Below are 26,184 nucleotides of genomic sequence, written 5' to 3' on the forward strand. Positions count from 1 at the left end.
CTAATCCAATCACTGGTGTCCTTATAAAAACAAGAGATGTAAGGAAGAACAGTATGTAAAGAAGGTGGCAGAGGTTGGAGTGATGGATCTACAAGCCAAGGAACACCGTCGATTGCCAGCAACACCAGAAGCTTGAGAGAGAGGCATGGAATATATTCTCCCTTTGAGCCCCCAAGAAGGAACCAACTTTGCTGACACCTTGATTTCAGACTTCTAGCCTCCAAAACTGTGTGTGAGAGAATTAATTTCTCTTGTTTTAAGCCACCCAGTTTATGGTACTTTGCTATGGCAGCCCTAAGAAACTACTACACTCCCATTTTAATATAGCATTTCCAAACTAAGTTGACCCTAGAAAACATTTTTCTTATAGTATCTATTGACATGCAGGAAAGATAACTTGGGAAACTTTGGCCCAGGGGAAAGAGGTTGGAGGTCCATCTAGCTTACAAGGAGGTAACAAGAGATGTTAGCAGAAAGGTTTTGTAGGTTGCATTATCCCCTACTTCCCCACTGTACAACCCTTTTTGGGGAGCTGGCTCTAACTGGGCTAACTTTGCTTAGTAGAGAAAACAATCAAAATTCTAGTTTCTGTCTCATCCAGTTTTTTGCATCAAGAAACCGTCCAGGAAAAGGCTAAAATAAGGGTCAAAAGCCTATGAAAACAAGGCATGCCTCGGGGCTGGGGTTAGCCACTCCCATAATCATCATCTTCCTAAATAAACAGGTGGAATTTAAGTAGAAACACTGTGCTGCTTTGCAAATACAATTTCAAAACAAGTCTCCTAGCCTCACCCCATCTACCAGATTGCCACCCCTAAGCCCCTCCCTCCATTTAGAAATTTCTCAGCTAGTGTTGGGAAAAATTAATGTCTGGGTGTCAAAGTTATTACAAAATAGAATTCCATGCACCCTAAATGCTAGTAATTTATATCGTATTACGAACCATGGTTAATCATGTTAATTGGCTTGAGGTTCACTTACTGAGACTTCCTTGTGGTAGTTCCAGCTGTAGTTTGTCATTTTTTTCTCAGAAGCTCATCTTCATGAGTGTTATTTCTAGGGAGGCCCTTGTCCCTGAGGTGGGGAAGTGTTCCCCAAGAGAATTTGTTTTTCTCTCAGGCCCCAGAGGTTCAAGAGTCTTTTTGAGTTCATTTCTCAGTTTGGGATTGATATTCCAGTCAGGTAATTCATATCTAGACCCTTCATCCATAAATTTACATTTCTCACAAGAGACTTTTTTTTTCACATGCATATACCAGACCCCAGACTCAAATGCCCAACAACATCCTGGACAGTTCTTCCTGTGTGTATCACAGGTTCCTTAATTTCAGCTTCCCAAAATTGAACTTCCCACAGAAAATCTATACTTCTCCAGGGGATTCCTTATTTCAGTGACTAGCACAAGGCTGACAGCTGCCATGTACGGTTGTGTAAGTAGTTCACTGCACAAGGGACAAATGGAGCTGAAATCTAGCTTGCACACTGCTCACACTGCTCAAGCGGTACATCATGGGACTGTGTCCACCAAGAGTCCATGTTACTGCCACTTTTCCTCCTTCCATACCTTGCCTCACCCATATCCAAGCCATCCCATGTAGAGTCTTGCCATTTTTACCTCTTGCCCCCTAGATAGTTCTCAAATCCCTCTCCTTTGTGCCACCTCTGCTGTAAGTTGCCAGATTTAGCAAATAAAAATACACAACTCCCACTTACATTTGAATTTCAGATAAACAAATTACTTTAGTATAATTATGCTTCATGCATCCATTCTGTCCTCCCTTTCTAAGAGAACCCCAATTTTTACTCCAGCCCACACTGCACCCGACCAAAAGAACCCATTTCTAGCCAGATAATCATACCCACACTCACACCATCACCACTAGAAGCTGCCCCGACACCCTCTCCATGTTTAGTGGAGACAACCACATTTCCTCAGAAAACAAGTCATTGGGATATTTGGCTTCCTTTTTGATCTGAGGCTGGGTTCCTTCATGAACAAGAAATGTTCACTTGTCATGTACGTATTTCTTACGAAGTCCAGGTTCGCAAGCTTCAGTGTTGGCTCCTCAAGTCAGCAGTGGCTGCCGCGTACCCCAGGGTGGGCTCAGGCTATAACCCCTCCTTGAGTTTCCCAGCATTGAAAGGATGCCAGGCATCTCAAACAGGCTCCCCTGTCCTTTCCCAGAGTCCACTGGGAACTTGGCCAGTAGCCCCCCTAAAAGGGACACCATACCATGCCTGGCACATTGCCGAGATAGCACTCTCTCCTGATTTTCCAGCCAGGAAAGAAAAGCCTCTTTGGACCAGTTCCATGATCTTGAAGAGTTCCATCTCAAAAATACTTCACCGAGTCAAATGCTGTCAACAAGGCTTTTACCTACCTACCTTTAGAGGGCTGAATATCTAAGAGCAAAAGGAAACAGTCTAACCAACTGAATACCTCACACCAGAAATATACGACAATGAAATCACACAGAATATTCCTAAATTGTTTGTGGAATTTTAAAAGTTTAATGCCCTCATATCTTAATATTTTCATAACTTAGAGTATAGAGACTATAAAAACAGTATTTGAATTCTCTTCATTTAGCTTATTTGGATGTGAGTGCCTCTAGCTGTATAACATAATTTTCCCTCTAGTCCGCAGAGGCTATTTTTCATTTTTCCCGGGATCTGAGATTAGACTATCTTATGTGCAATGTAAGTTGGTACTCTAATGAATTTACTTGGAAATGTCATGTACAGATTGCTTCTATTAAACCTGCAAACTTCAGTTATTGAAAGTAAGAAATGAATACACACACACACACACACACACACACACACACACACACACCCTGGGCACACACGTTTTTATTTATTAAAGAACCTAAAGTGAGGTGAAGGGGATCTTCATGTATAATGGGTTCAACCTCATTGTGCCTAGAAAAAAGAAAGGGCTGGAACAGCTATGACCCTCACTTTTTTCCTATTTGGCCTCAGTCTCCTCAAAACACTCATGCTATGGCCTGCCCAAATTTGGTGAAGGAACTCTTCACCTATCAGCCATTAGGGGTGCCACTGAATAAAGTTGCCATTGAACAACTGAGATGTGCCCACAGAGAACCCCAAATCCAGTGAAAATTGCCCTGATTTTCAGGGCATAGAATGTGGCCCTGCAATTTCAGAAATTGAATCATTTAATCATTTTTAAAAATCGTATCTATTCAGGTTTAGAGCAGTGCTGAGGAATTCTACAGACCTCTGAAATCTAAAGACTACTACGAATCTTCTGAAACTGTATTTTGGTTGCTTTTTGTACTACCTTTACTGTGTAGGACTGCTCTTTCCCCCCAAACACCAGAGTATCTACTGAGAGCAGTTTCCTGTTCCACCTAGATAACCCCATCTGGAAATTCCTGAAGAACCTTCCTTTTCTTTTTTTTTTAAAGATTTTTATTGGGGAATTGGGGGGATGGGAACAGCTCTGGGGAATTGGGGAAAGGGAACAGACAAGTTGCTATCCTTTTGTTCTTCAATCTGGTTGTGGAGGACATTGCTTCACTGGCCCAAGTTGGCACCATCATTGCGCTCTTCCCGGGCGAGGCAGATCAGTCGCCGGCTTCTGGATGGCCGCTCACTGCGGCTGCTGGCCGCTCACGCTGGCTGCTGGCTACACATGGTAGCCCATGGCAGCCCACTGCAGCAGGGGCTGCAGCCTACAACATCACAGGCGACTCACGACAGCCCAGCTCCAGGTTGAGCTGTTGTTCAGCATCTTAGCTGTGGAGGGCAGTGTCACTGGCCCTCATATGTGAGATCTGAACCGGGGCCTCTGGCGTCCCAAGCCAGTTCTTAACGATCGCACCACTCGGCCGGCCCGAACCTTCCTTTTCATGTACATTGTGTTCTCCATTATCCACCCACTCAGGTGATTACAGTTGACATTTCTTTCTTTTTTAAGACATTTTATTAGGGAACAATGTGTTTTTCCAGGACCCATCAGCTCCAAGTAAAATAGTTGTTTCAATCTAGTTGTGGAGGGTGCAACTCAGTGGCCCATGTGGGAATCGAACCGGCAATCTTGGTTTAATGAGCCTGCGCTCTAACCACCTGAGCTAACCTGCTACCCCTGCAGTTGACATTTTTGTATTTTAAGTAATAGAAGCACACAAAAAAATTGTTTTCAGAAGTTAACGTATTTGAGAAAATCTGTTGGCAACCTCTTGTTTTCCTTTTCTAAATTATTTGGTTTTATTTTTCCTGGATTCTGTTGGGCAGTGGGGTGGGCCTTGTGTCCCAAAGGCAAGAGATATGCTGATGTTAACCTAAGGAGTGGTTGGGCCACGTGATCTCTCCTAGTTTCTGTAAAGACATGTATGAAGAGAGCATGAATGTACCATGTTCTAAGCCTGTTTCATTTGCTTTGGAATTGTCTGAAGACAATGTTTTGACAGGGAAAGAAAGTGTGTCTTATGTCTTGGGCACTTGGAGTCTCAGCATGGGCCCCAATTGTCTCTCTCCACTTTCAGGTTTTGGGCAGACCAGATCAGAACCCCTCATTAACCTACCAGTGGGGTCTCCTTAGTGGAGAAGGAGATTGGCTATGGATATGCTGAAGTCATTGGTTTGACTGCTGAGAGTCACAGCCTGACTGTATAGGTTTGGCTTTTGTTGCCACCTTTTCTTCCAAAGGTTTGCTTCTCACCTGTGATGAGAGACCCAAAGACTCATGACTGGTGCTGGCTGATCTGTCACCCTGCTTGGCTGTGTCGACAGACAATACTAAAGTGGGGAGTGGAGCTACCGGGCAATAGTATTAATTGCCTTGTGGAGATCAGCCTTTGTGTTTTTCTGACATGTATATCAAGTGAATAGCAGAGAAAATCTCAAAAGGAATTAATGAAATGAGAATAGTTTCACCAAAATTAATGAAAGCCCACATATTGTGTGTATCTTACCATGGATTTGAGGACATCCTTAGAAAACAAAATTTACCTGAATAAAACTGAATGTGGAGTGTATAGTAGGAGTATTGTCTCAATATTAAATGCTCTGAGCTTGATATCAGTATTGTGATTGCTAGAGAATACCCTTGACCTTGGGAGATACATACTGAAGTATAAAGGTATGTTGGAGTAAAAGGTTATGCTGTCTGCCACTCATTCTCAAATAATTCAGCAAAATAATAATAGTAATAATATGAGAGAGCATATGCACAAATTTGGACAGATATTAACAATCGTAGAATCTAGGTGATAGATTGTTCAATTGATTGTTCAAGTACGATTCTCACAACTTTCCTGTAAATTTGAAATTTTTCGAAATATAAAGTTTAAAAAAAGCAAAGCACACTGATTCCTTATCAAAGTCAAATATTTGATTTAGAACAGTCACACTGACAGAAGCAATCAACTGGAAGAGGCTCCCTGGAGTTTTCAGTCAGTGTGTGCTCTGTGGGCCTGTTTCTGCTCAAGGTTGCCTTGGGGAGTCCAAAGAATCTGTGGACAGAGGCATGGAGTTAAAGGTTGTATTCCATCAAGAGTTTTCAACCAACACACTCGGCTCACGACATCTGCAGAAGGGACCACCTGGGACAAAAGACACCATCTACCCGGGGAGATGCTCTGCCTTCTCTCCTCTCTGTGGAGAAGCCTCTCAAAAGCCTGCTCTTCTGGGCTCACCTCCAGTTTTTATGCTATTCTTTGAAGGCTCTTTAACCCACCAGGAGAGAATAAACTGTATATCAAGGGGACCGCTGGCTGCCACTTGTCAGCTGGCTGCCACTTGTCAAGCTCCTCAACTTCTTTTATCTCATTCTTCAGCTTGTTGGCCTTCTCCTTCACCCAGAAAGGCAAGCTGGAGGAAGAAAACAGCACCCTGAGTTTGAGTTTGTCTGACAGCCTCCAAAAGTAAAATGGCCTCCAATTTAGAAGATCAGTGTCAAAATAAAACACCATGTTAGTCGTTCAGCATTTGCTCCTGCCCCAAACCCAGATCTTTGATCTGCCCTTCTCTGCCCAGGACGCTGACCCCTGCAGATGGCATCACCTTGACTCCTCCCTGCCCCCACCTTTGAGCTGGGCTTGGCTAATAGGAGGCACCCCCAGGAGATCAGAAGGTGAGAAGAGAGAGGTTGGGTATTTCTTACCTAGCTCCTGCCCTGTCTCCTGAGATATCCCAGTTCTGGCAATGGCTGCATCTCCACTGCCCAACTCCTTCTGGACAGCCCTTCTCCATCTCCTACGGCTCCGTGAACCATGGTCCCCCTCTTGCTGCTCAGACCTTAGAGTAGTAAGAGCTCCCCACTGTCGGGAGCCCCTGGATGTTTCGCCCTCCCATGTGAGATCTCTCAACCTGCTCCCACATCTGTAAACAGTCCCTTCATTAAACTGCCTTTAGAGTCCCAGATGAGTGCGCCTTGTTTTCTGCTGGGGCCTCAGCTGATGCAGACACCCAGCGTCCTCGGGTCTGTTGAGATTTGAAATGGCACATGCTGGGCTGCACTTTGGGTGTTCCAAGAGGTACCAAGGCAGTGTGACTCCTGGGATGAGTCAGAGCAGGGAGCTGAAGAACGTGTTTCTCTTTTAGCAGTTAGAATTTTCACTCTTTTAGGGAGAAATGCAACATGATTGGGAAAAAGCCCTGAAAAACCTGCGGAGGGTAGGGACTTTTCTGCAAGAAGGAAGTGCAGGATCACCACTTAGGTAATAGGTGGGAGTCAAGGTTATCATTGAAAGCTGACAACCCAACAGTAAAAGCCCAAGTAAGAAAAGCAGGATGAAGAGCAATATACTGACGTATACCTCTTTCTAGGTTAGGATACCACTGTTTAGGAAAAAAAAAAAAAAACAGGTTCAAAAGGGAACTGAGCAAAAATATTAGATCAGAGACACGATACTTCCTTCAAATACAGGAAAACGCCAATGGCTTTCTCTCTGCTTCTTCCAACTCTAACCATTCTCCCTGGCTGCACTCATTTAAGCATGCGTCCTTCTTTTCCAACAAACCCTTATGGTTTGGAAATCAGGGGCCCTGTCTTTTTGCTCTAGATAACACTCCCCCATAATGCATACCCAGCACACCACATGGCATCTGGTAGTCAGTCTGTCAATCACATTGAAGCGTGAGAAACCCAGCTGCAAGACTCCAAAGACACTTGCCTCCAAGTGTCTCACCAAAAACCCTCCGTACACACTGCCCCACCCACCTGCTGCGATTCAGATGGTTCCTATGTGTTGAGTGTCTGTGAGTTCCTTCATAGGCGAAAGTAATAAATATTTGATATTTTCATAAAGATAAGATAATATAAAACATGGTGGGAGAACTCACTTAGGAATCTGTGGAAGAGGCTCAAGTGGAATAAATGTATCAAATTTCTTTTCATAAGGTACCCTGGAAAACAGAAAAGGTGATGATAAAATTGGCTTGGCTTCTACAGCAAAGCGATCAATACATCACTGTGTTCAATAAAATGTCTTATTTTCTCATTTTAATTGTCACGTATGGCCTTCAAAACTGGAAGGGCCACAATTCTTATTATTTTTATCATTTTCAGTAAACATCACTAAATCAAACATGGCTAATTTTTAAATTTGCATTTTTAATGTAATACACCAACTATTTTTCTTTTAATGTAATGACCTTTGTTTTCTCCTCACTTGCTTTGGTCTAAGTTTAGTTTTAAGTGTAAGTCAACCCAAATAGTAGGCACTAATTAACAACCTTACTCTGCATGAAAATTGAAAAGTTTTCAGATTTGTGGTAATAACAATAGGAATAAAATAAACAAACACTTCTTTGTAGTTGAGATCCTGTGTATAATTTTAATTATACACACATATGCATGCATACACTAAAAACGAAATATGGACTTTTTAGAAATTTTCACCAACCATGTCTTATTGAGATCTACCCCTTATAAAGTATAATTTATATATAGTAGAGAAAGATACAATTCCTTTATTTTTTTTTTCATTTTTACTTTTTTTTTTAAAGATAACAATTCCTTTAAAGTTAACTAAATAGTCCTGGTATTAACATACACTTACGTGGAAAAATTCACAGGTGGGAGAGTTGACCCTGCTTTGTGGAAGCCCTTACTCTGTTCTGCGTACATATATGGATTGTCTCCTGGAGTTAACTTTGGGATTCCGTTCCTGGGATCAATATCTGTGAAAGACATTTAAAAACAAAATCATTAAAAAAGGGTTGAGGGGGCTGGCCGAGTGGCTCAGTTGGTTAAGAGCTCGCTCAAGAGTTTGAACTCTGAGCAACAGCAGTTCAATTCCTGGCCTGGCCTGAGCTGAGCTGCCAACAGGTGACAGGATGGCTCGGCCAAAAAAAAAAGGGGTTGAGGGCCGGCCGAGTGACTCAGTAGGTTAAGAGCGCGAGCTCTGAGCAACAGGGTTGCCAGTTCAATTCCCACATGGTCCAGTGAGCTGCGCCTGAGCTGAGCTGCCAACAGGTGGCAGGATGGCTCAGCTGGTGAGAGCACGTGCTCCTAAAAACAAGGCTGCTGGTTCAATTCCACATGGGATGGTGGGCTATGCCCGCCTGCAACTAAGATTGAACACAGCACCTTGAGCTGAGCGGCAGCAAGCTGCCAATGGGCAGCCAGATGGCAACTGGACTTGGAGCTGAGCTAGCTGCACCCTCCACAACTAAGATTGAAGGACAACTTGGCTGCTCCCCTCCCCCAATTCCCCAACACTGTTCCCCTTCTCCAATTCCCCAATAAAATCTAAAAAAAAAGGGGGGGGTTGAAAATGATACACAGATTTGCCATGACAATGGCAATAAGATAATTTAGTATTTTATTATGAGCTATGCATAGGTGTTTTAAAGTTCTGTTTGTAATTGTCTCACCTTGAGAAGAAGATAAAAGTGAGCCTATGTTTGGGACATTTTCTAGAAAGTGCTGTTATGATTATCTCACCCTGGGAAAGAAGACTAGCTTAGGTTCAGATGGGATGTTAAAATGAATGGTGCATCAGAGGTATTTCTGCCATGATGAGCAAGAGCTCTGACTTAAAATCTTTTCATTCCTGAGCATCAGTGCATTTTCAATCCCGAGTTCTACAAGGCTCTCAAAGCAACTGTGATTGGGGCTCTGCCTCTCCGACTGGGTCTCAGGAGGAAATCAGCTAATGAGAGTCCTGCTCCTCCTGCTTCAAGAACTCAGGGCAGTGCAGCTCCTGGTGAAAAGGAGTCGGGAGAAAGTCTACTGCAGCTGGGCACACTGCTTATTCAGCGCATATGCTGACAGCTCAGTCCCTTTAACTAACCCAGGAACACGTAACCAATCACATGAGCTAGAAAGGAGTCAGCTGACACTAGATGGTCATTTAAACCCATACACCTGCCACCAGATGCACCTCTGAAGAGAACAAGCCTGGGCTGCAAGACAAGCCCGCCTTAGGGTCAGAAGCAGGGATGCGTGGCTGGAGGCACGTCCTCCTTTTTAGCCCACACACCCAATGAACAAAACTCTTTTTTTTCTTTTTAAATGTTTGTTTTGATATTATTCAACTGTACCTACGATGCAAGCCAGAGGGAGAGCGAGGGAGGATTTTTTTTTTTTAAGATTTTTATTGGGGAATTAGGGTAAGGGGAACAGACACGTTGCTGTCCTTTTGTTCTTTTGTCTAGTTGTGGAGGACGTTGCTTCACTGGCCCAAGTTGGCGCCATCATTGCGCTCTTCCCGGGCGAGGCAGATCAGTCGCCGGCTCCTGGACGGCCGATCACTGCGCTGCTGGCTGCTCACGCTGGCTGCTGACTACATATGGTAGCCCATGGCAACCCACTGCAGCAGGGGCTGCAGCCTACGCCATGGCCAGCGACTCATGGCTGAGCTGTTGTTCAGCATCTTAGCTGTGGAGGGCAGTACCATTGGCCCTCATATGTGGGATCCGAACCAGGGCCCTCTGGCGTCCTAAGCCAGTTCTTAACCATCGCGCGACTCGGCCGGCCCGAGGGAGGATTTTTGAAAAGCTGTTTCCTACCTACCCAAATTCCTCTGCCAACTCAGAGAAGCCAACTTACAATAGGTGGCAGTGCTTGAGTGACTGGAGTACTTAATGTTTTTCACTATTCTCCTTCAAAAGTCTTTTCAATACTTAAGACTCTTCATTTAAACTTTTTGTTAGCTCTTAAGTGTAGTGAAATATTAATACCATCAATTATACCCATGGGTTGAGCGCCTGCTGGGCATGAGGTGCAGGGGATTCAAAGCAAGGAGGGTAGAGAGACCCTATCTTTTGACAAGTAAAAGTCAGGAAACAGCAGAAGGCTGTGAGAAGAGTTTGAATTTGGGAGTCCCTCATGCCTGAGTGCAAATTCAGTTCTGCACCTTCTAGTTCTGTACCCTTGGGCTATTTATTTAACTTCCCTAAGCCTTAGAATCCTCATTTATAAACTGTTTATTTCAAATGTCTACTTTGCAGCGTTACCATGAGTCCTAAGTGAGAATAATCTGGACACATCATCAGCACTCAAGAAATGGTAGCAGTTATTATTATTTGAAATCAAGACTAGCCTAATACCACCCCAATTCCAATTTCTTTTTTTTAATCTGGAAAATACAATTGCCATCTAGCTAAGGTATAAACCTTTTCCTAGGGAATCTTATCTAGTTGGGGAGATGACATGTATACAGGAGATTAAATAATGCTATATAAGGTGGTAAATGCCACCCATACACTACAGAACAGTTGTCCTAAAATTTTAGCATACCTCAGAATCTCCTAGGGAGCTTGTTAAAAACACAGCTTTATGGGTCCCAGCCAAAGAAATTACACATCAGAAGGTCTGAGGTAGTTCCCAGAACCAGCATTTTTTACAAATTTTCCAGTTGATTGTGATACAGGTGGTCTGAAGACAACACTTAGAAATCTACTATTGTCAAAGATCTCACGAGATAATGTCAGCAAGTAGAAAAAGAACCAATGGCTTGTGTGTAAGTATAAGATGTTACTTTCAGGGGAAAATCTCCCAAACAACACTATCAGGTATAATAATGGGATCTTGGTATAATTCCTGAATAGTCCACAAATACAGGTACCGTTTTTGCTAGCCACTGTGTATTAATAGCTGATAGATCCATAACACATCATGATCAGTTCTGATGCTTGTTTGTGTTTCAGACAAACCATCTAATATCTGAGATATAAAGATGTTCAGCAGGCAGAAAATGGGATGTATACATTAAAATCAAAGAACTATATGAAGGAGCAAACTGTTCACCAAATAACATATTCTGCCCCCCATTTCTCCACCCCGATGCAGCTGGGTAGAGCCACATTCTAACCAATAGGCTGTGAGCAGAGATGATGTGTGCCACGTGCAGAAAGAAGCATTTAAGAGCTGATGTGGAACTCTCCAGCACATCCTCTTTCTCCAGCACTAAGGTTGCTATGGCAACCTTAGAAGCCATGTGCTGAGATGGAGAAGTCACAAGGTGAAAGCAAAAGGAATCCGTGAGTCACTGCCCCTGGATCCACAGTGGACTTTGCGAGAGAAAGAAGCACACCTTAATGTTAAGTTGCCGAGATTTCAGCAGATGTTTGTTACTGCAGCAGAATCCATCCTATTCTGACTACAATATACTATATTGTAGAACGACCCATACAAGAGAAAAAAATATATACTTGAGGTCTAGTTCCTTACAACCTAGAACCGCAGACAACATTTTGTTCTTCCACCTGTGACAACAATTTAGGCCTTTAGAGAACTCTACCAATAGCCTGATCATAGCAGCTGGGAGTCAACTATTAATTAAATATTTTCTTTTCTATAATAAATGTGTTGATAACAGTTCAACATGGCAGTTGGCTGGCAGTCCCTGATGATGCTTCTGCATCTTGTTCAAGAAATAATGAGGGTTAGATACAGAGAACAAACTGATAGCTGCCAGGTGGGAGAGGGCTTGCGGGGGTTGGGTGAAAAAGCTGAAGGGATTAAGAAGTACAAATTGGCAGTTACAAAACAGTCATGGGGGCCGGCCGAGTGGCTCAGTTGGTTAAGAGCTCGCTCAAGAGTTTGAGCTCTGAGCAACAGCGGTTCAAGTCCAGCCCGAGCTGAGCAGCCGCTGAGCTGCCAACAGGTAGCAGGATGGCTCAGCTAAAAAAAAACAAAAAAAACAAAAAAAACAAAAAAAAAATAAACAGTCATGGGATATAAAGTACAGCATAGGGAATATAGTCAATAATATTGTAATAACTGTGTATGGTGCCAGGGGTTACTAGACTTATGGGGGGAATCACTTCATAAGTTATATAAATGTCGAACCACTATACTGTGTACCTGAAACTAAAATAATATTGGCTGTCATCTGTAATTGTAAAAAAATTTTAATTTAAAAAGAAATAATAAGGGAGGAGAGAATTTCACAAAGGAAGAAGTGTTCCATGTCAAGCTTAACAATATCAAGTGCTGCAGTGAAATCGAGAAAGAAAAGAAATGGAAAAAGACCATGGCATTTGATATTTAAATAAGTCATTGCACAACATCACCTGAGATCATCACACTAAGACAAATCAAGTATCAGTTTTCAAGACATACATAGGGCAGAGGAACCTGTTAAATGGTATCAAGGAATGTAATCAGCAAAACCCTGACTATGGCAAACTCTACAGGACAAATGACCTAGTTTCGTCACCAAATAAATTGCAAGAGAAAAAGGGAGGGAGGACCTTTATATTTAAAGAGATCTTAGAGGCTTTTTAACTAATTGCTAAATGTGAACCTTATTTAAACAAACTACAAATATTTTTAAATTACGGCATTTGTGAAGCAATTGGATATTTGAGCACTGAATGAATATTTGGTGATATTAAAGAATTATTGTTAGTTTTTTAAAGATATGAGAATGGGATTACAGTCATGTTAATAAAAATAATCCTTATCTATTAGAGGTACATAATGATATGTTTACAGATTAAACTACCAGGGCTGCCAAAAAAATGTATACACATGACTTGTATTCATCTTTTGTTATCAGTACATACAATTTTAATACAGTTTTTTCCTGTCTTAAAATGTGTATACATTTTTTTGGCACCCTCTGTATATGATGTCTGGAATTTGTTTTAAAATAATCCCTGGGGGAAAGGGGTAAAATGAAAATAAGAGTAGCCACATTTTGACAATTGTTGAAGCTAAGTGATGGGTACCTTTGGTTACATTATGCTCTTCTCTCTACTTTGACTCCTTTAAAAATGTCCCCAATAAAATCTGTTTCTTTTTTTAAAAAAAAGCAGAATAGGGGTTACCACTAGAGTGGGGGAAAGAAAGATGCTGTATTCAGGGAGGGGCCTATTGGAAGCTTCAAATATAAAGATATTCCATTTCTTAAATAGAATGAGAAGCATACAAGTGTTTGGAAAATTTTATTCTACACAGTCAATAAATATTTCATAAATATACCTTTGCATTTACTCAGTATTTATAAAAACCATAAAAGGAAGGAAGGAAGGAAAGATGGAAGGAAGGAAGGGAGGAAAAGGAATAATAAACACAAAATTCAGGATAATGTTTACTGTTGAGTTAGGAGAGAAGCGATAGGTTATGGTTAGGAATTGGACAATCATGATAATCCCATTCGCTTTGATATATTCTTGCAGCTGGCTCCCATTCTAGCCAGTGAGACGAGTGGAAGAAAGTCTCCGAAGGACCATATGGTAAGACTTTTCCTTCCTTCTAAAAGGGGAAGGCAACAAGAGGATTTCTTCTTTTTCGTGTCTTAAATATAGACCTGATGTTTGGCACTGCAACAGTTATCTTCTACCTATAAGATGATAAGCATGAAGATAAAAATCCGACACTACCGAGAACGGTAGTGCACAAAGACAAAATGAGCCTATATCTTTGATGACATCCCTGGGAAACCAGTCCATACAGGCCACCTAGGTTTCAAAACTTCTTGTTAAGGACATAACAAATATCTTACAATTTAAGCCTCTGATAATTTGGGTTTTTTCTTACATGCAGCCAAGAGTATTCCTAAGTAACATACAGCTAAACTTAGTACCTTCTTGGTTTTTCTCAGTTGTTTCAGATTTAAACCAGTTAAATAAATCCTTCCTGTTCTACCTTATGGCTGCATCTCAGTTGGGAGCGGGAAGTAGGGGTGTGCACAGCAGGGTTACAGGACATCGAGGCTTTTGTAGAAGGCTTTGGGGCCTGGGTTACTGTCTGCACACCACACTGGTTATCTGCTGTTCAACTTACCTCTGCTACTCTCTGAGAGTTGGCATCTATTTTTATTGTCTGCTAAAATGTGTCATCCAGTCTGATCCTCAGGAAGCCATCGCCCTCCACAATGCCACAGGTGAAGCAGAAATTCATTCTCATCAGATCCCTGGCTTGATGAGCCACAGCGCATCATACTGTGGCCTCCCGCGTCCCAGTGTGAGACCTGCACAGCTCTCCTGGCTTGCTCTCTCTTTCTCTCATTCTTTCTCTCTGTCCTAACCCCCACAGCCATCACAGGCACAGAAACGCAGCTATTCTCCTACATCTCCTCGGTGGGTGAGACCTGAGGCTGGTTTCTGCTCATCCATTGCCCACAGCTATCACTACTGTTTTGCTCAGAGTCAGACAAGATGCCACTTCCCTCTGAGGCTCAAGGTCATCCCCCAGCCAAACTCTGAGACAGACGCCCCAGCTAGGTTCACGTCCAATCACCCATTAGAGTTTGATCTCAGGAGTTGGGCAGGATGCAGGGCTCCTCAAAGTCCCCCCATCAGTGGCTACTCTCCCCCCTCCTCTAGCCTGGCTTTTTCGTGTATTCTCTATACAAATAAAAGCCTTGGTTTTCAAAACTTTTTGTCTCCGATATGAGTTTAAAAGTCCATTTTAAAACTCAAACATGAGAACTTTCTATTTTTTTCTCTTTGTATTCCTGCAACAGTAATTCTAATCATCCCTGAAGTGGTGGCTGCCTCCTACACAGGTATTTCTGCAGAACAGTGTGCCGTAAACGGTCAGTTGGTACTCAGCAACTCTTTAGGGTTTTTCAATAAATTATGGGTAGGTTGGGACAGAGAACTCACCAAGTTACAAACCAAGGATAAAGAAGATGATAGATAGATAGATAGATAGATAGATAGATAGATAGATAGATAGATAGATAGATAGACAGATAGATATGCTCATCTCAATTACTTGTAATTAAATAAGCTATGAAATAACATGTATGTCAGGCTAAGGTTTATGGGATGTTTTCCTTGTGAAGAATACAAAGTTCAGTTTAAACGCATATGAGAGGCAGCATCTAATTGAAACATGAATTATTTTCTCCAGACTTCAATGAAAGTTTCTATTAATAAGTATCTGAGAGAACTTATCTGATGACTTAAATGTCACATTAGCATTTCATGAAATTCAGAGAAAAACGAAAATGTGGATCAGCGTATGTTGTGAGTTCTTTGCCAAAAAGCGCAGCCTGCCAACCATCGCCTTCACTTTCCTATCCTCCTGGCTGCCCTTGGGTGGCATGGTGACCTTGCAGGCTGCCCCCAGCCACAGAATGCTGGGCCTGCAGAGTTACGTTTCAAGGGTATTTTCAGGCATTGCACAGTCAAGGTCCAGGAGGAAAATGTTACCATATTTCTTCCTCCCAAAGCACTTGTCCACCGTCATCTCTGATAGAGACCTCTTGTTTCCAAGGAAGACCCCATTAAAGAAGCACTGCTTTCCAACATGGTAGGTGTGGATACTGCTGCTAAACCGCGGGTAAAATGTCCACTCAGGACGCTGCCCATCTTCTGCAAGACATCAGAAATCCTTCTATTATCACCACTCCCAGGCTCATAATGCAGTGGGATGACAAAAGGTTGTGAAAACTCCCCAGGCACTATCTGGCTGTACAACATTTATCAACCTGTATAATTCCTTGGTTCTACATCAGGGCAGGGTTAGCCTCTGTGGGACTAGGCACGAAAGGAAGGGAAGTAGGGAGAAAGCGGTCTAAGAGGCCTCTTGTTTTTTTCCTTTTTATCCTCTCCTCCAAAAATAAAGCCAATTTTATGGTTGGAAGTGATCTGTGGGTTGGGAAGCTCAGAGGCAGTTTTACAAGTACCTATGGTCCAACCTTCACTCTGATAAATGGGTAGGAAGAATAGAATTCCCATCAACGGGTTGGGCCAACCATGGCAACTTAACTGATGGAACATGGTGTTGGCAGCAACAATAGCACATGCATGTACTATAATGACACCGGACTATGTATACATGTGATTATGGCAAATGAAAAAGTTTGTTGTAAGACCTCAGGTAAGTTACTGGACCTCTCAGTGTCTTTGTTTCCTCATTCGATACTTTTCCTATAAAGAGATTTTAAGCAATAAAAGATTTCCTAACAGCTCTAGAATTGCTTGAGAAACACTTGGACTATCTGGTGGCCAAGAAAGAATGCAGGCTTTGGAGGCAGGCAAGTTTGAGTTCTAATCCCATCACTCTACTTCCTAGCTATGTATACTTGTATGGGTGACTGAATCTCTCCGAGCCTCAGTTTCCTTTTCTCTAAAATGGGTAGATCTCTATTAGCCACACAGATCTATACATATTGACACAGAAAGAGGTCCATGGTTTATTTACTTTGAAAATAGTTTGTATACTATATTCTACTACTGAAAATATGATTGTATACTACACCATATATATATACGCACATACATATATATTTTTATATATATGTATATATATGTACATATATATATAATGAATATATATGTATGTGTGTGTATATATATGTATGAACACATATGCATTTCAAAATTCTGGAAGAATAGTGTATATATCAAACTCTTCATAACTATTGGGCAGAATGGGGAATATTGGAGAATATTGGGGGAAGGGGTTTCTAGACTCTGTATACTTCTTTATTATTTTAGCATTTTGATACAGTTCTTTTATGGTTTTACATAAAGGCATTTCATTTTTGAAAAACATACAATGATATTTTCCCCAGCAGAGTTCTTGTGAGAGTTAGAGATGAAGTGTGTTGAATGCCTGGCATTTAGTGGGTCTTCAGTGTATGATGCCCAACACTATGGCAGACTTCTGAAAAGACCCTGGGCATGGAGGCATGTGGAGAAGAATCTATGACTTACTCACTTGTCTGCAACTTAAGAAGGCTGAACTCCTCGGGATATTTATCCTCTTGGACTTTAGGCAGTGAGATTTCAGAGGAGTGATCAGAAGGTGAGGAGGAGGATTTCAGATACAAATCAGCAGCAGGGCTGGGAAGGAAGCAGAAGGATTAGATTCTTCTGTGTGCTTAATTGGTAGTTAGAACCTGATCTTACATATCTTCTACTAGAATTACCTTCACTTATGAGAACTAGGCCTACTTCTCCATAAATGTCCAGGAGCATATAATTTGCTTATTCACAATTTGAGGGGACTGAAACATATTCAAAAGATGCATGCTTAAGAACGGTTTGGTGGTTCCTCAAAAGGTTATAGAATTACAATACAACCCAGCATTCGGGGTATCCCCAAAAGAATTGAAAACAGAGACTCAAACAGATACAGGTATGCGAATGCTCACTGCAGCATTATTTGTTCAGAGCCAAAAAGTAGAAACAACCCAAATATCTATTGACAGATGAATAGATAGACAAAATGTCACATATACATACAATGGAATATTATTCAGACATAGAACAGAACGAAGTTCTGACACATGCTACAACATGGATACACCTTGAAAACATTATGTCAAATGCAATAAGCCAAACACAAAAGGACAAATATTGTATGATTCCACTTATATCAACTATCTAGAATAGGTAAAATTTATAGAGACAGAAGATAGATTAAGAGATCAGAGTACTAGGGGCTAGGGAGAGAAGAGAATAGGGAATTATTGCTTAATCGTTACAGAGTTTCTGTTTTGGGTGATGAAAATGTTTTGAAAATACATAGTAATGATGGTCAAACAATATTGTGAGGATAATTAATACCACTGAATTGTAATCTTAAAAATAGATAAAATGTCAAATGTTATGTTTTATATATATAAATACGTGTGTGTGTGTGTGTGTACGTATTTTACCATAATTTTTTTAAAAGGAATGGTGTACTGATACATGTTACAACATGGATAAACCTTGAAGACATCAAAGGCACCAAAGACCACACATTTATGATTCCATTTATGTGAAATGCCCAGAATAGGCAAATCTATACAGATAAAAAGTAGATTAGTGATTGTCTAGGGCTGGGGGAAGTGGACATAGTAAGGGATGACTGCTAGAGGGTACAGGCTTCTTTTTGGGGTGATAAAAATGTTCTAAAATTGATTGTGGTAATGGTTACACAATTTTGTGAATACACTAAAAACCACTGAGTTGTACATTTCAAATGGGCGAATTATACGATATGTGAATTATGTTTCAATAAAACTGTTACAAAAAAAATTACATGTTCAAAATCATTAAATGGACATTTAAAATCAACAAGTACAAAGATAAGAGGAAGAAGTAATCAAAAACAAACCTAGACTGAAATGGCTATAATAAAGGAGCATGATGTTTAGTGCTGAACTTCCTAGCAGTTAAAAAAGCCTACAACAAACTACTGTGGGTGTCAACAGAAAAAGCAATCACTTCTGGTTTAAGAGGCTTTGAATGTGATAGATGGCCTTGGCCAATGTTTTCAGTTATCTGTTATCACATCATAGGCTCTTTTTTCATACTATTTCATCACCATTGTTTTTTAAATAACATGCATTTTATTTTTATTTTTTATTTTTATTTTTTTAATTGGAGAATTGGGGGAGGGGAACAGTGCTGGGGAATTGGGGGAAGGGGAACAGACAAGTTGCTGTCCTATTGTTCTTCAGTCTAGTTGTGGAGGACGTCGCTTCACTGGCCCATGTTGGTATTATCATTGCACTCTTCCCGGATGAGGCAGATCAGTCGCCGGCCTCTGGACGGCCGCTCACAGCGGCTCTTGGCAGCTCACACCGGCTGCCGGCCACTCATGCTGGCTGCCAGCCACACACGGTAGCTTATGGCAGCCCACTGCAGCAGGGGCTGCTGCCTACACCATCGCCGGCAACTCATGGCAGCCCAGCTCCAGGTCGAGCTGCTACTCACCATCTTAGCTGTAGAGGGCAATGTCACTGGCCCTCATGTGAGATCCGAACCCAGACCCTGCTGCTCAGAGCTGGCATCCCAAGCCAACTCTTAACCAACGCGCCACTCGGCCAGCCCTCATCACCATTTTTATATTGGAGTAGTTTCAAAGCAGCCTCATACAGCTTGTTTCATTTGCTCCCTACTAACAATCCTGTGATGGCCAATAGAACCATTTCCAATTGAAAAGGAAATGGACTGATTTCCAGTCATGATGAAGGAATAGATAAATGTGCTTACCTCCTGTCACAACTACCTCAAAATTAGTCTAAACTACAAATAAATTACAGAATAACCATCATTGAGAATCACTTGAAGTCTAGCTGTACCAAAGCCCTACAACTAAGGACATATAGAAGAAGCCACCTCAATAATGATAGGAGAGGCAGAGACATGGAAAAGGTTGGTCCCACACCTGCGTGTGACCATTAAAAATCTTGGCTTGTGAAGGTTGTTCCCCCCACCCAAAGGAGCGAGGGGTCCCAGCCCCACACAAGGCCCCCCAACCCAGGGGTTTCAGTGCCAGGGAGAAAAGTCCCCATTACTTCTGGCTGGGAAAACCAGCTGAGATTGTGGCTGAGTGAGACAAGAGCGGCTGCAGTCCCAGACTCTCTCTCCTGTTAAAGGGCCCATGCACAGACTTACTCACTGACAGACTCACCTGCTCTGAGCTCCAGTGCTGGAGCAGCAGCTCAAAAGATGCCAGATACATACATGGAAGAACTGACTCCAGGGCAAGGACTGGTGGAACAGCTGTCTCCTGAACAGAGGAGCTGGCAGAAGCCATTGTTTTTTGCTGAGCCTTCCCCCTTCCCAGCATGCAGACACAGGTGCCACCATATCTGAGTCTCCATCAACCTGGCTAACACCATTCATCTGCCCCACCCTGGTGATTCCCTGAGACCTTGTCCCACCCAAATTTCGGGCACACCAAGCCACTTCCAGTGGCTTTTCGATACAAACGGCCTGTCTTGGCTCATATTGCAGACTTTCCTAAAATTTCTCAAAGGTTAAAAAAACCGAGCTGGCCGAGTGGCACGTTGGTTAAGAACTGGCTTGGGATGTCAGAGGGCCCCAGTTCGGATCCCACATGAGGGCTAGTGACGCTGCGCCCTCTATAGCTAAGATGGTGAACAACAGCTCAACCTGGAGTTGGGCTTCCATGAGTCACCAGTGACAGCATAGGCTGCAGCCCCTGCTGCAGTGGGCTGCCATGAGCTACCGTGAGTGGCTGGCAGCCAGGGTGAGCAGCCGGCAGCCGGTGTGAGCTGCAGTGGGCTGCCATGAGCAGCCATCCAATGGCTGGCAAGTGACCAGGGAAGAGTGCAATGATAATACCAACATGGGCCAGTGAAGCAACGTCCTCCACAACTAGACTGAAGAACAAAAGGACAGCAACTTGTCTGTTCCCCTTCCCTTGATTCCCCAACTCTGTTCCCCAATAAAATCTTTAAAAACTAAAAATAAAAAGAACCAGTCAGAAATAAATAATACAATAACTGAAATAAAGAATACACTAGAGGGCTGGCCAGGTGGCTCAGTTGGTTAGAGCGTGAGCTCTGAGCAACAAGATTGCTGGTTTGATTCCCACATGGGCCAGTGAACTGCACCTGAGCTGAGCTGCCGCTGAGCTGCCAAGGGGCAGCCAGATGGCTCAGTTGGTTAGAGCACATGCTATAACAACAACGTTGCTGGTTAGACTCCCAAATGGGATGGTGGGCTGTGCCCCCCACACACACATGACTAGATTGAAAGTGGCGACTGGACTTGGAGCTGAGCTTGCACCCTCCACAACTAAGATTGAAGGACAACAACTTGACTTGGAGCTGATGGGTCCTGGGAAAAAACAATGTTCCCTTTCCCCAATTCCCCAACTCTGTTCCCTTCCCCAATTTCCCAAAAAAATCTTTAAAAAAAAAAAAAGAAAAGAATACAGTAGAGGGAATCAGCAGTAGATTCAATGAAGCAGAGGGTCGATTCAGTGATTTAGAACATAAGGTAGCAGAAAACACCCAATCAGAACAGAAAAAAAAAGAATTTTAAAAAATTAGGATAGTTTAAGGGGCCTCTGGAACAACAACAGTCATACAACATTTGCATCACTGGGGTACCAGAAGGAGAAGAGAAAGAGCAAGAAATTGAAATCTATTTCAAGAAATAATGACTGAAAACTTCCCTAACCTAGCAAAGGAAATAAATATACAAGCCCAGGAAGCACAGAGTTCCAAACAAGAGACCCACACCAAGACACATCATAATTAAAATGCCAAATGTTAAAGACAAAAAGAGAATCTTAAAAGCAGCAAGAGAAAACAGTTAGTTACCTACAAGGGAACACCCATAAGACTATCAGATGATTTTTCAACAGAAACTTTGCAGGCCAGAAGAGATTAGCATGAAATATTCAAAGTGATGAAAAGCAAGGACCTACAACTAAGATTACTCTATCCAGCAAAGCTATCATTTAGAATCGAAGGAGAGATAAAGAGCTTCCCAGACAAGAAAAGGCTAAAGGAGTTCATCACCACCAAATCAGTATTATAAGGTATCTTAGAGGGACTTCTTTAAGACAAAAAAAAGAAAAAGATCAAAAACATGAATAATAAAATGTCAATACCTACATATCTATCAACAATTACTTTAAATGTAAATGGACTAAATGCTCCAATCAAAAGATAGGGTGGCTGAGTGGATAAGAAAACAAGACTCTTACATATGCTGCCTACAAGAGATTCACTTCAGATTGAAAGATACACACAGAATAAAAGTAAAGGGATGGAAAAAGATATTTCATGAAAATGGAAACAAAAATAAAACAAGAAAGCTGGAATAGCAATGCTTATACCAGAAAAAAAAGTAGACCTTAAAACAGTCTATAACAAAAGACAAAGAAGAACCCAGTAATCCCACTTCTGGGTATTTATCCGAAGAAACCCAAATGCTACTTCAAGGGGACATGTGTATACATATATTCATTGGATGTGGAGGCAGCCTGGGTGTTCATCGATGGAAGAATGGATTAAGAGTAGGTGGTAAATATATACAATGGAATATTGCTCGGCCATGGAAGAAAATGGGTTCTTGCCATCCATAGCAGCACGGATGGACCTGGAGGGTATTGTGCTGTGTGGAGGATGTCAGACAAAGAAAGACAAATGAAGGGCCAGCCAGGTGGCTCAGTTGGTTAAGAGCTGGCTTGGGAGTGCAGGCTCTGAGTGGCAGGGCCTCCAGTTCGGTTCCCACATGGGCCAGTGACGCTGCACCCTTTACAACTAAGATTGTGAACAACAGCTCGACCTGGAGCTCAGCTGCCGTGAGTGGCTGGCAACGGCATAGGCTGCAGTGGGGCAGCAGTGGCTGCCATGAGCTACCATGAGTGACTGGCAGACAGCGTGAGCGGCTGGCAGCAGGCGAGAACTGCCATGACCTGCCAAGAGTCGCCATGAGCGGCCGTCCAGAAGCCGGCGACCGACTGCCTCACTGGGAAGAGCACAATGATAATACCAACGTGGGCCAGTGAAGCAACGTCCTCCACAACTAGACTGAAGAACAAAAGGATGGCAACTTGTCTGTTCCCCTTCCCCGATTCCCCAGCACTGTTCCCTTCCCCCAATTCCCCAATAAAAATCTTTAAAAAAAGACAAATGCAATGTAGTTTCGATTACATGTGGAATCTAAAGAACAAAATAAATAAATAAACAAACAAACAAAACAGAAACAAACTCATAGATACAGAGAACATTTTGATGGTTGCCAGATATGAGAGGGTTAGGGGTGGGTGAAAAAGGGGAAGGGATTAAGAAGTACAAATTGGTTGTTACACAGTATTCATGAGTATGTAAGGTATATCATAAGGAATGCAGTCAATAATATTGTAATAACTATGAATGATGTCAGATGGGTACTAGATTTATTGGGGTGATAGATGGGAGGAGACTTGGGGGGCAGGATAAAAAAGGTGAAGGGATTCAGAAGTACAAATTGGTAGTTACAAAATAGTCATGGGTTGTAAAGTAAAGCACAGGGAATATAGTCAATAATATGGTAATAACTATGTATAGTGCCAGGTAGGTACTAGACTAGTCAGGGGGAATCACTTTGTAAATTATATAAATGTCTAGCCACTATCCTGTACACTTGAAATTAATATAAAATAATATTGAACGTCAACTGCAATTGAAAAATTTTAAAAAGGGGGGAAAAGGTGAAGGAGAGTAAGAGGTTCAAATTTCCAAGTATAAAACCAGTAAGTCATGGGGATGTAATGTACAGCATGGGGAATACAGTCAATTATATTGTGATAGCGTGGTACAGTGTCAGATGGTTGCTGGACTTATACTGCAATCACTTCTTTAGGTCTATAAATGTTGAATAACTATGGTGTACACCTGAAACTAATATAATATAATATTGCATGTTAGCTATATTTTAATACAAATCTTTAAAAAATACTTACTGAAAAAATGTGTTCAATACATTTTAGTAATTATTATTAAACTTAATCAAGTAAAAAAAAAAGAAAGAAAGAAAAAGAAAAGGAAACGGACCTTCAGAGAATTTAACACTAAAACACACTAGACAGGATCAAAGCTGGATCTGCAGTCTCACTCTAAACTATGTGCCCTAGAGGCCAGCCGATTGGCGCATTGGTTAAGAGCTGGCTTGGGACGCCAGAGGGCCCCAGTTCGGATCCCACATATAAGGGCCAGTGACACTGCCCTCTACAGCCAAGATGCTGAACAACAGTTCAACCTGGAGCTGGGCTGCCATGAGTTGCTAGCAATGGCATAGGCTGCAGTCCCCTGCTGCAGTGGGTTGCCATAGGCTACTGTGTGTAGCCAGCAGCCAGCGTGAGCGGCCGCAGTGAGCGGCCATACAGAAGCCGGCGACTGATCTGCCTCGCCCGGGAAGAGCGCAATGATGGTGCCAACTTGGGCCACTGAAGCAACGTCCTCCACAGCTAGACTGAAGAACAAAAAGGACAGCAACTTGTCTGTTCCCCTTCCCCAATTCCCCAGAGCTGTTCCCATCCCCCAATTCCCCAATAAAAATCTTAAAAAAATAAAAAATGAACAAAATAAACTATGTGCCCTAGAAATCATAAAGAACCCTAGTTCAATAACTCAGAAGTCGTGTACAGCTTGATTTCCAGTTTTAAATAAACATATGTATACTAATATCTTTGAACTTTGGTTGTGTGCAGATAGAGCAAAAATACAATAAGTCAGAGCGCCCCCCCCCCATCAAGTTTAGAACATATGCTAATTTTGGCATTGGCATGAAATAAGTCTCTCCTAAATATTTTTCAAAAGGCTTTGCTGAACAAACTGTGTAGAAAAGATTGCAAGGATAAAGGAATCTGTCCAAAAGAACTTTAGAAGTACTCATCTACTTTGTTTACTCAACAAACATTTATCTGAATACATTTTGTGGCAGGCACTGTTCTAGACATTGATAATCCAAACACAGTCCCTGCTCTCAAGGAGCTTAGGGTCCAGGGTGGGGAGCACACGGACAGATAAACAGGGGAGGAAGAGTAGGTAAATGCAGAATGGGAAAAAGAAGGTTTTAAAGAAGAATATCAAATATTTATGTATCTGCATAAGAAAGAAATAGAAGTTTTTTCTTATGCATGTTAAAAACATCAAAATTTTAACACTGTTTCTCTAAGAAGTGGATTTATTGTGATTTTTATTTTTAATACTGTTTTTATTTTCAAGATTTATACAATGAACTTAAATTTCATTATAACAAAAATTATTAGAAAAAGCTTTTCAAAACTTTTTCTGTAAAAGAAATATAAACAGAGAAAAGTACATAAAACATAAGTATAGCTTTATAAATAATTATAAAGCCAACATCCAGGACAAGAAACAAAACAGGGCCAGCCCTTCCCTCTCTCCCTCCCCAGAAACTATCCGTGTTGTCCCTTTTCCAGAGATGTAACCACTATCCTGACTCTGACCCTCAAAGTAATCATTTCTTTGCTTTTCTTTAAGATTTACTACCTATATATGTATGTATGTATTCCCAAAAAATATAGTTTAGTTATACCTGCTTTTGAACTTCATAATAGCAAGCACTTATATAGAACTTATTGTATGCCTGGAAGTTATCTAATCACTTTACATGTATTACCTCATTTAACTCTCACAGCAATCCTATGGAGTGTTATCCCCATCTTACAGATGAGAAAACTGAGGCCCAAGGAGGTGAAGTAATTTGCCCAAGTTCACACAGGTGTTAAGTGGCAGAGCTGGGATTTGAACCCAGACAATCTGGCTCCAGAATCCATGTTCTTGACAAATACGTCAAGCTACCACTCAGACTGTTGGCTCCCTGGTCAGGCTTTACCCCTCCGTTTATGGCTCTTCAATGGACCCTTACTTACTCCAAGTGAGCAGACAACTGGCAGGCGCCTGAAGGCTCACTGATATTTAGACCTGTTGCAACAGAAGATGAGGGGATGACCCTTTGGTCAAAGGATGTTGTGTTGGCAAAGCATCCCTTAGATTCTGGAAAATCCTTGCATTTAGTACCTGCAACACATAGATATCACCGTGTGATTACATTAATGAAAATACTGTATCTTGTTCCCAATCTATCTTGTTCCCTAGATTATAAATTTTTTTTTAAACTAACATTTTGGGCCAGCCGAGTGACACATTGGTTAAGAGGGCCCCGGTTCGGATCCCACATATGAGGGCCAGTGACACTGCCCTCCACAGCTAAGATACTGAACAACAGCTCAACCTGGAGCTGGACTGCCATGAGTCTCCGGCGACAGCGTAGGCTGCAACCCCTGCTGCAGTGGGTTCCCATGTGCTACCATGTGTAGCCAGCAGCTGCCGTGAGCTGCCGTGCAGAAGCCAGTGACTGATCTGCCTCGCCCGGGAAGAGAGCAATGATGGTGCCAACTTGGGCCAGTGAAGCAACATCCTCCACAACTAGACTGAAGAACAAAAACTTGTCTGTTCCCCTTCCCCCAATTCCCCAGTGCTGTTCCCACCCCCCAATTCCCCAATAAAAATCTTAAAAAAAAAACTAACATTTTTTGAG

At 42.0% G+C, this 26,184-nt stretch overlaps 1 protein-coding gene across 4 annotated transcripts in view; it reads right to left on the reverse strand.

Moving 5' to 3' along the window:
• Positions 1 to 4,095: 4,095 nt before the first annotated feature.
• Positions 4,096 to 26,184, reverse strand: part of SPATS1 (spermatogenesis associated serine rich 1) — a 45,038-nt gene continuing 22,949 nt past the window's right edge. The window contains exons 3-9 of one of the 4 annotated variants that reach the window (XM_019642642.1): positions 25,517 to 25,664; positions 17,099 to 17,223; positions 15,586 to 15,747; positions 8,031 to 8,151; positions 7,312 to 7,374; positions 5,705 to 5,838; positions 4,096 to 5,480 (exon numbers count right to left, since the gene is read on the reverse strand). In XM_019642642.1, the coding sequence (XP_019498187.1) occupies positions 5,452 to 5,480; positions 5,705 to 5,838; positions 7,312 to 7,374; positions 8,031 to 8,151; positions 15,586 to 15,747; positions 17,099 to 17,223; positions 25,517 to 25,664 (782 nt within the window). In that variant the 3' untranslated portion in view covers positions 4,096 to 5,451. Of the gene's footprint in view, positions 5,839 to 7,311; positions 7,375 to 8,030; positions 8,152 to 15,585; positions 15,748 to 17,098; positions 17,224 to 25,516; positions 25,665 to 26,184 lie in introns of all 4 variants that reach the window. The other 3 variants (XM_019642641.1, XM_019642640.1, XM_019642643.1) reach the window with 3 other exon arrangements.

The sequence above is a fragment of the Hipposideros armiger genome, unplaced genomic scaffold, assembly GCF_001890085.2.
Source record: "Hipposideros armiger isolate ML-2016 unplaced genomic scaffold, ASM189008v1 scaffold_72, whole genome shotgun sequence".
In the NCBI taxonomy this organism is placed as follows: Eukaryota; Metazoa; Chordata; class Mammalia; order Chiroptera; family Hipposideridae; genus Hipposideros; species Hipposideros armiger.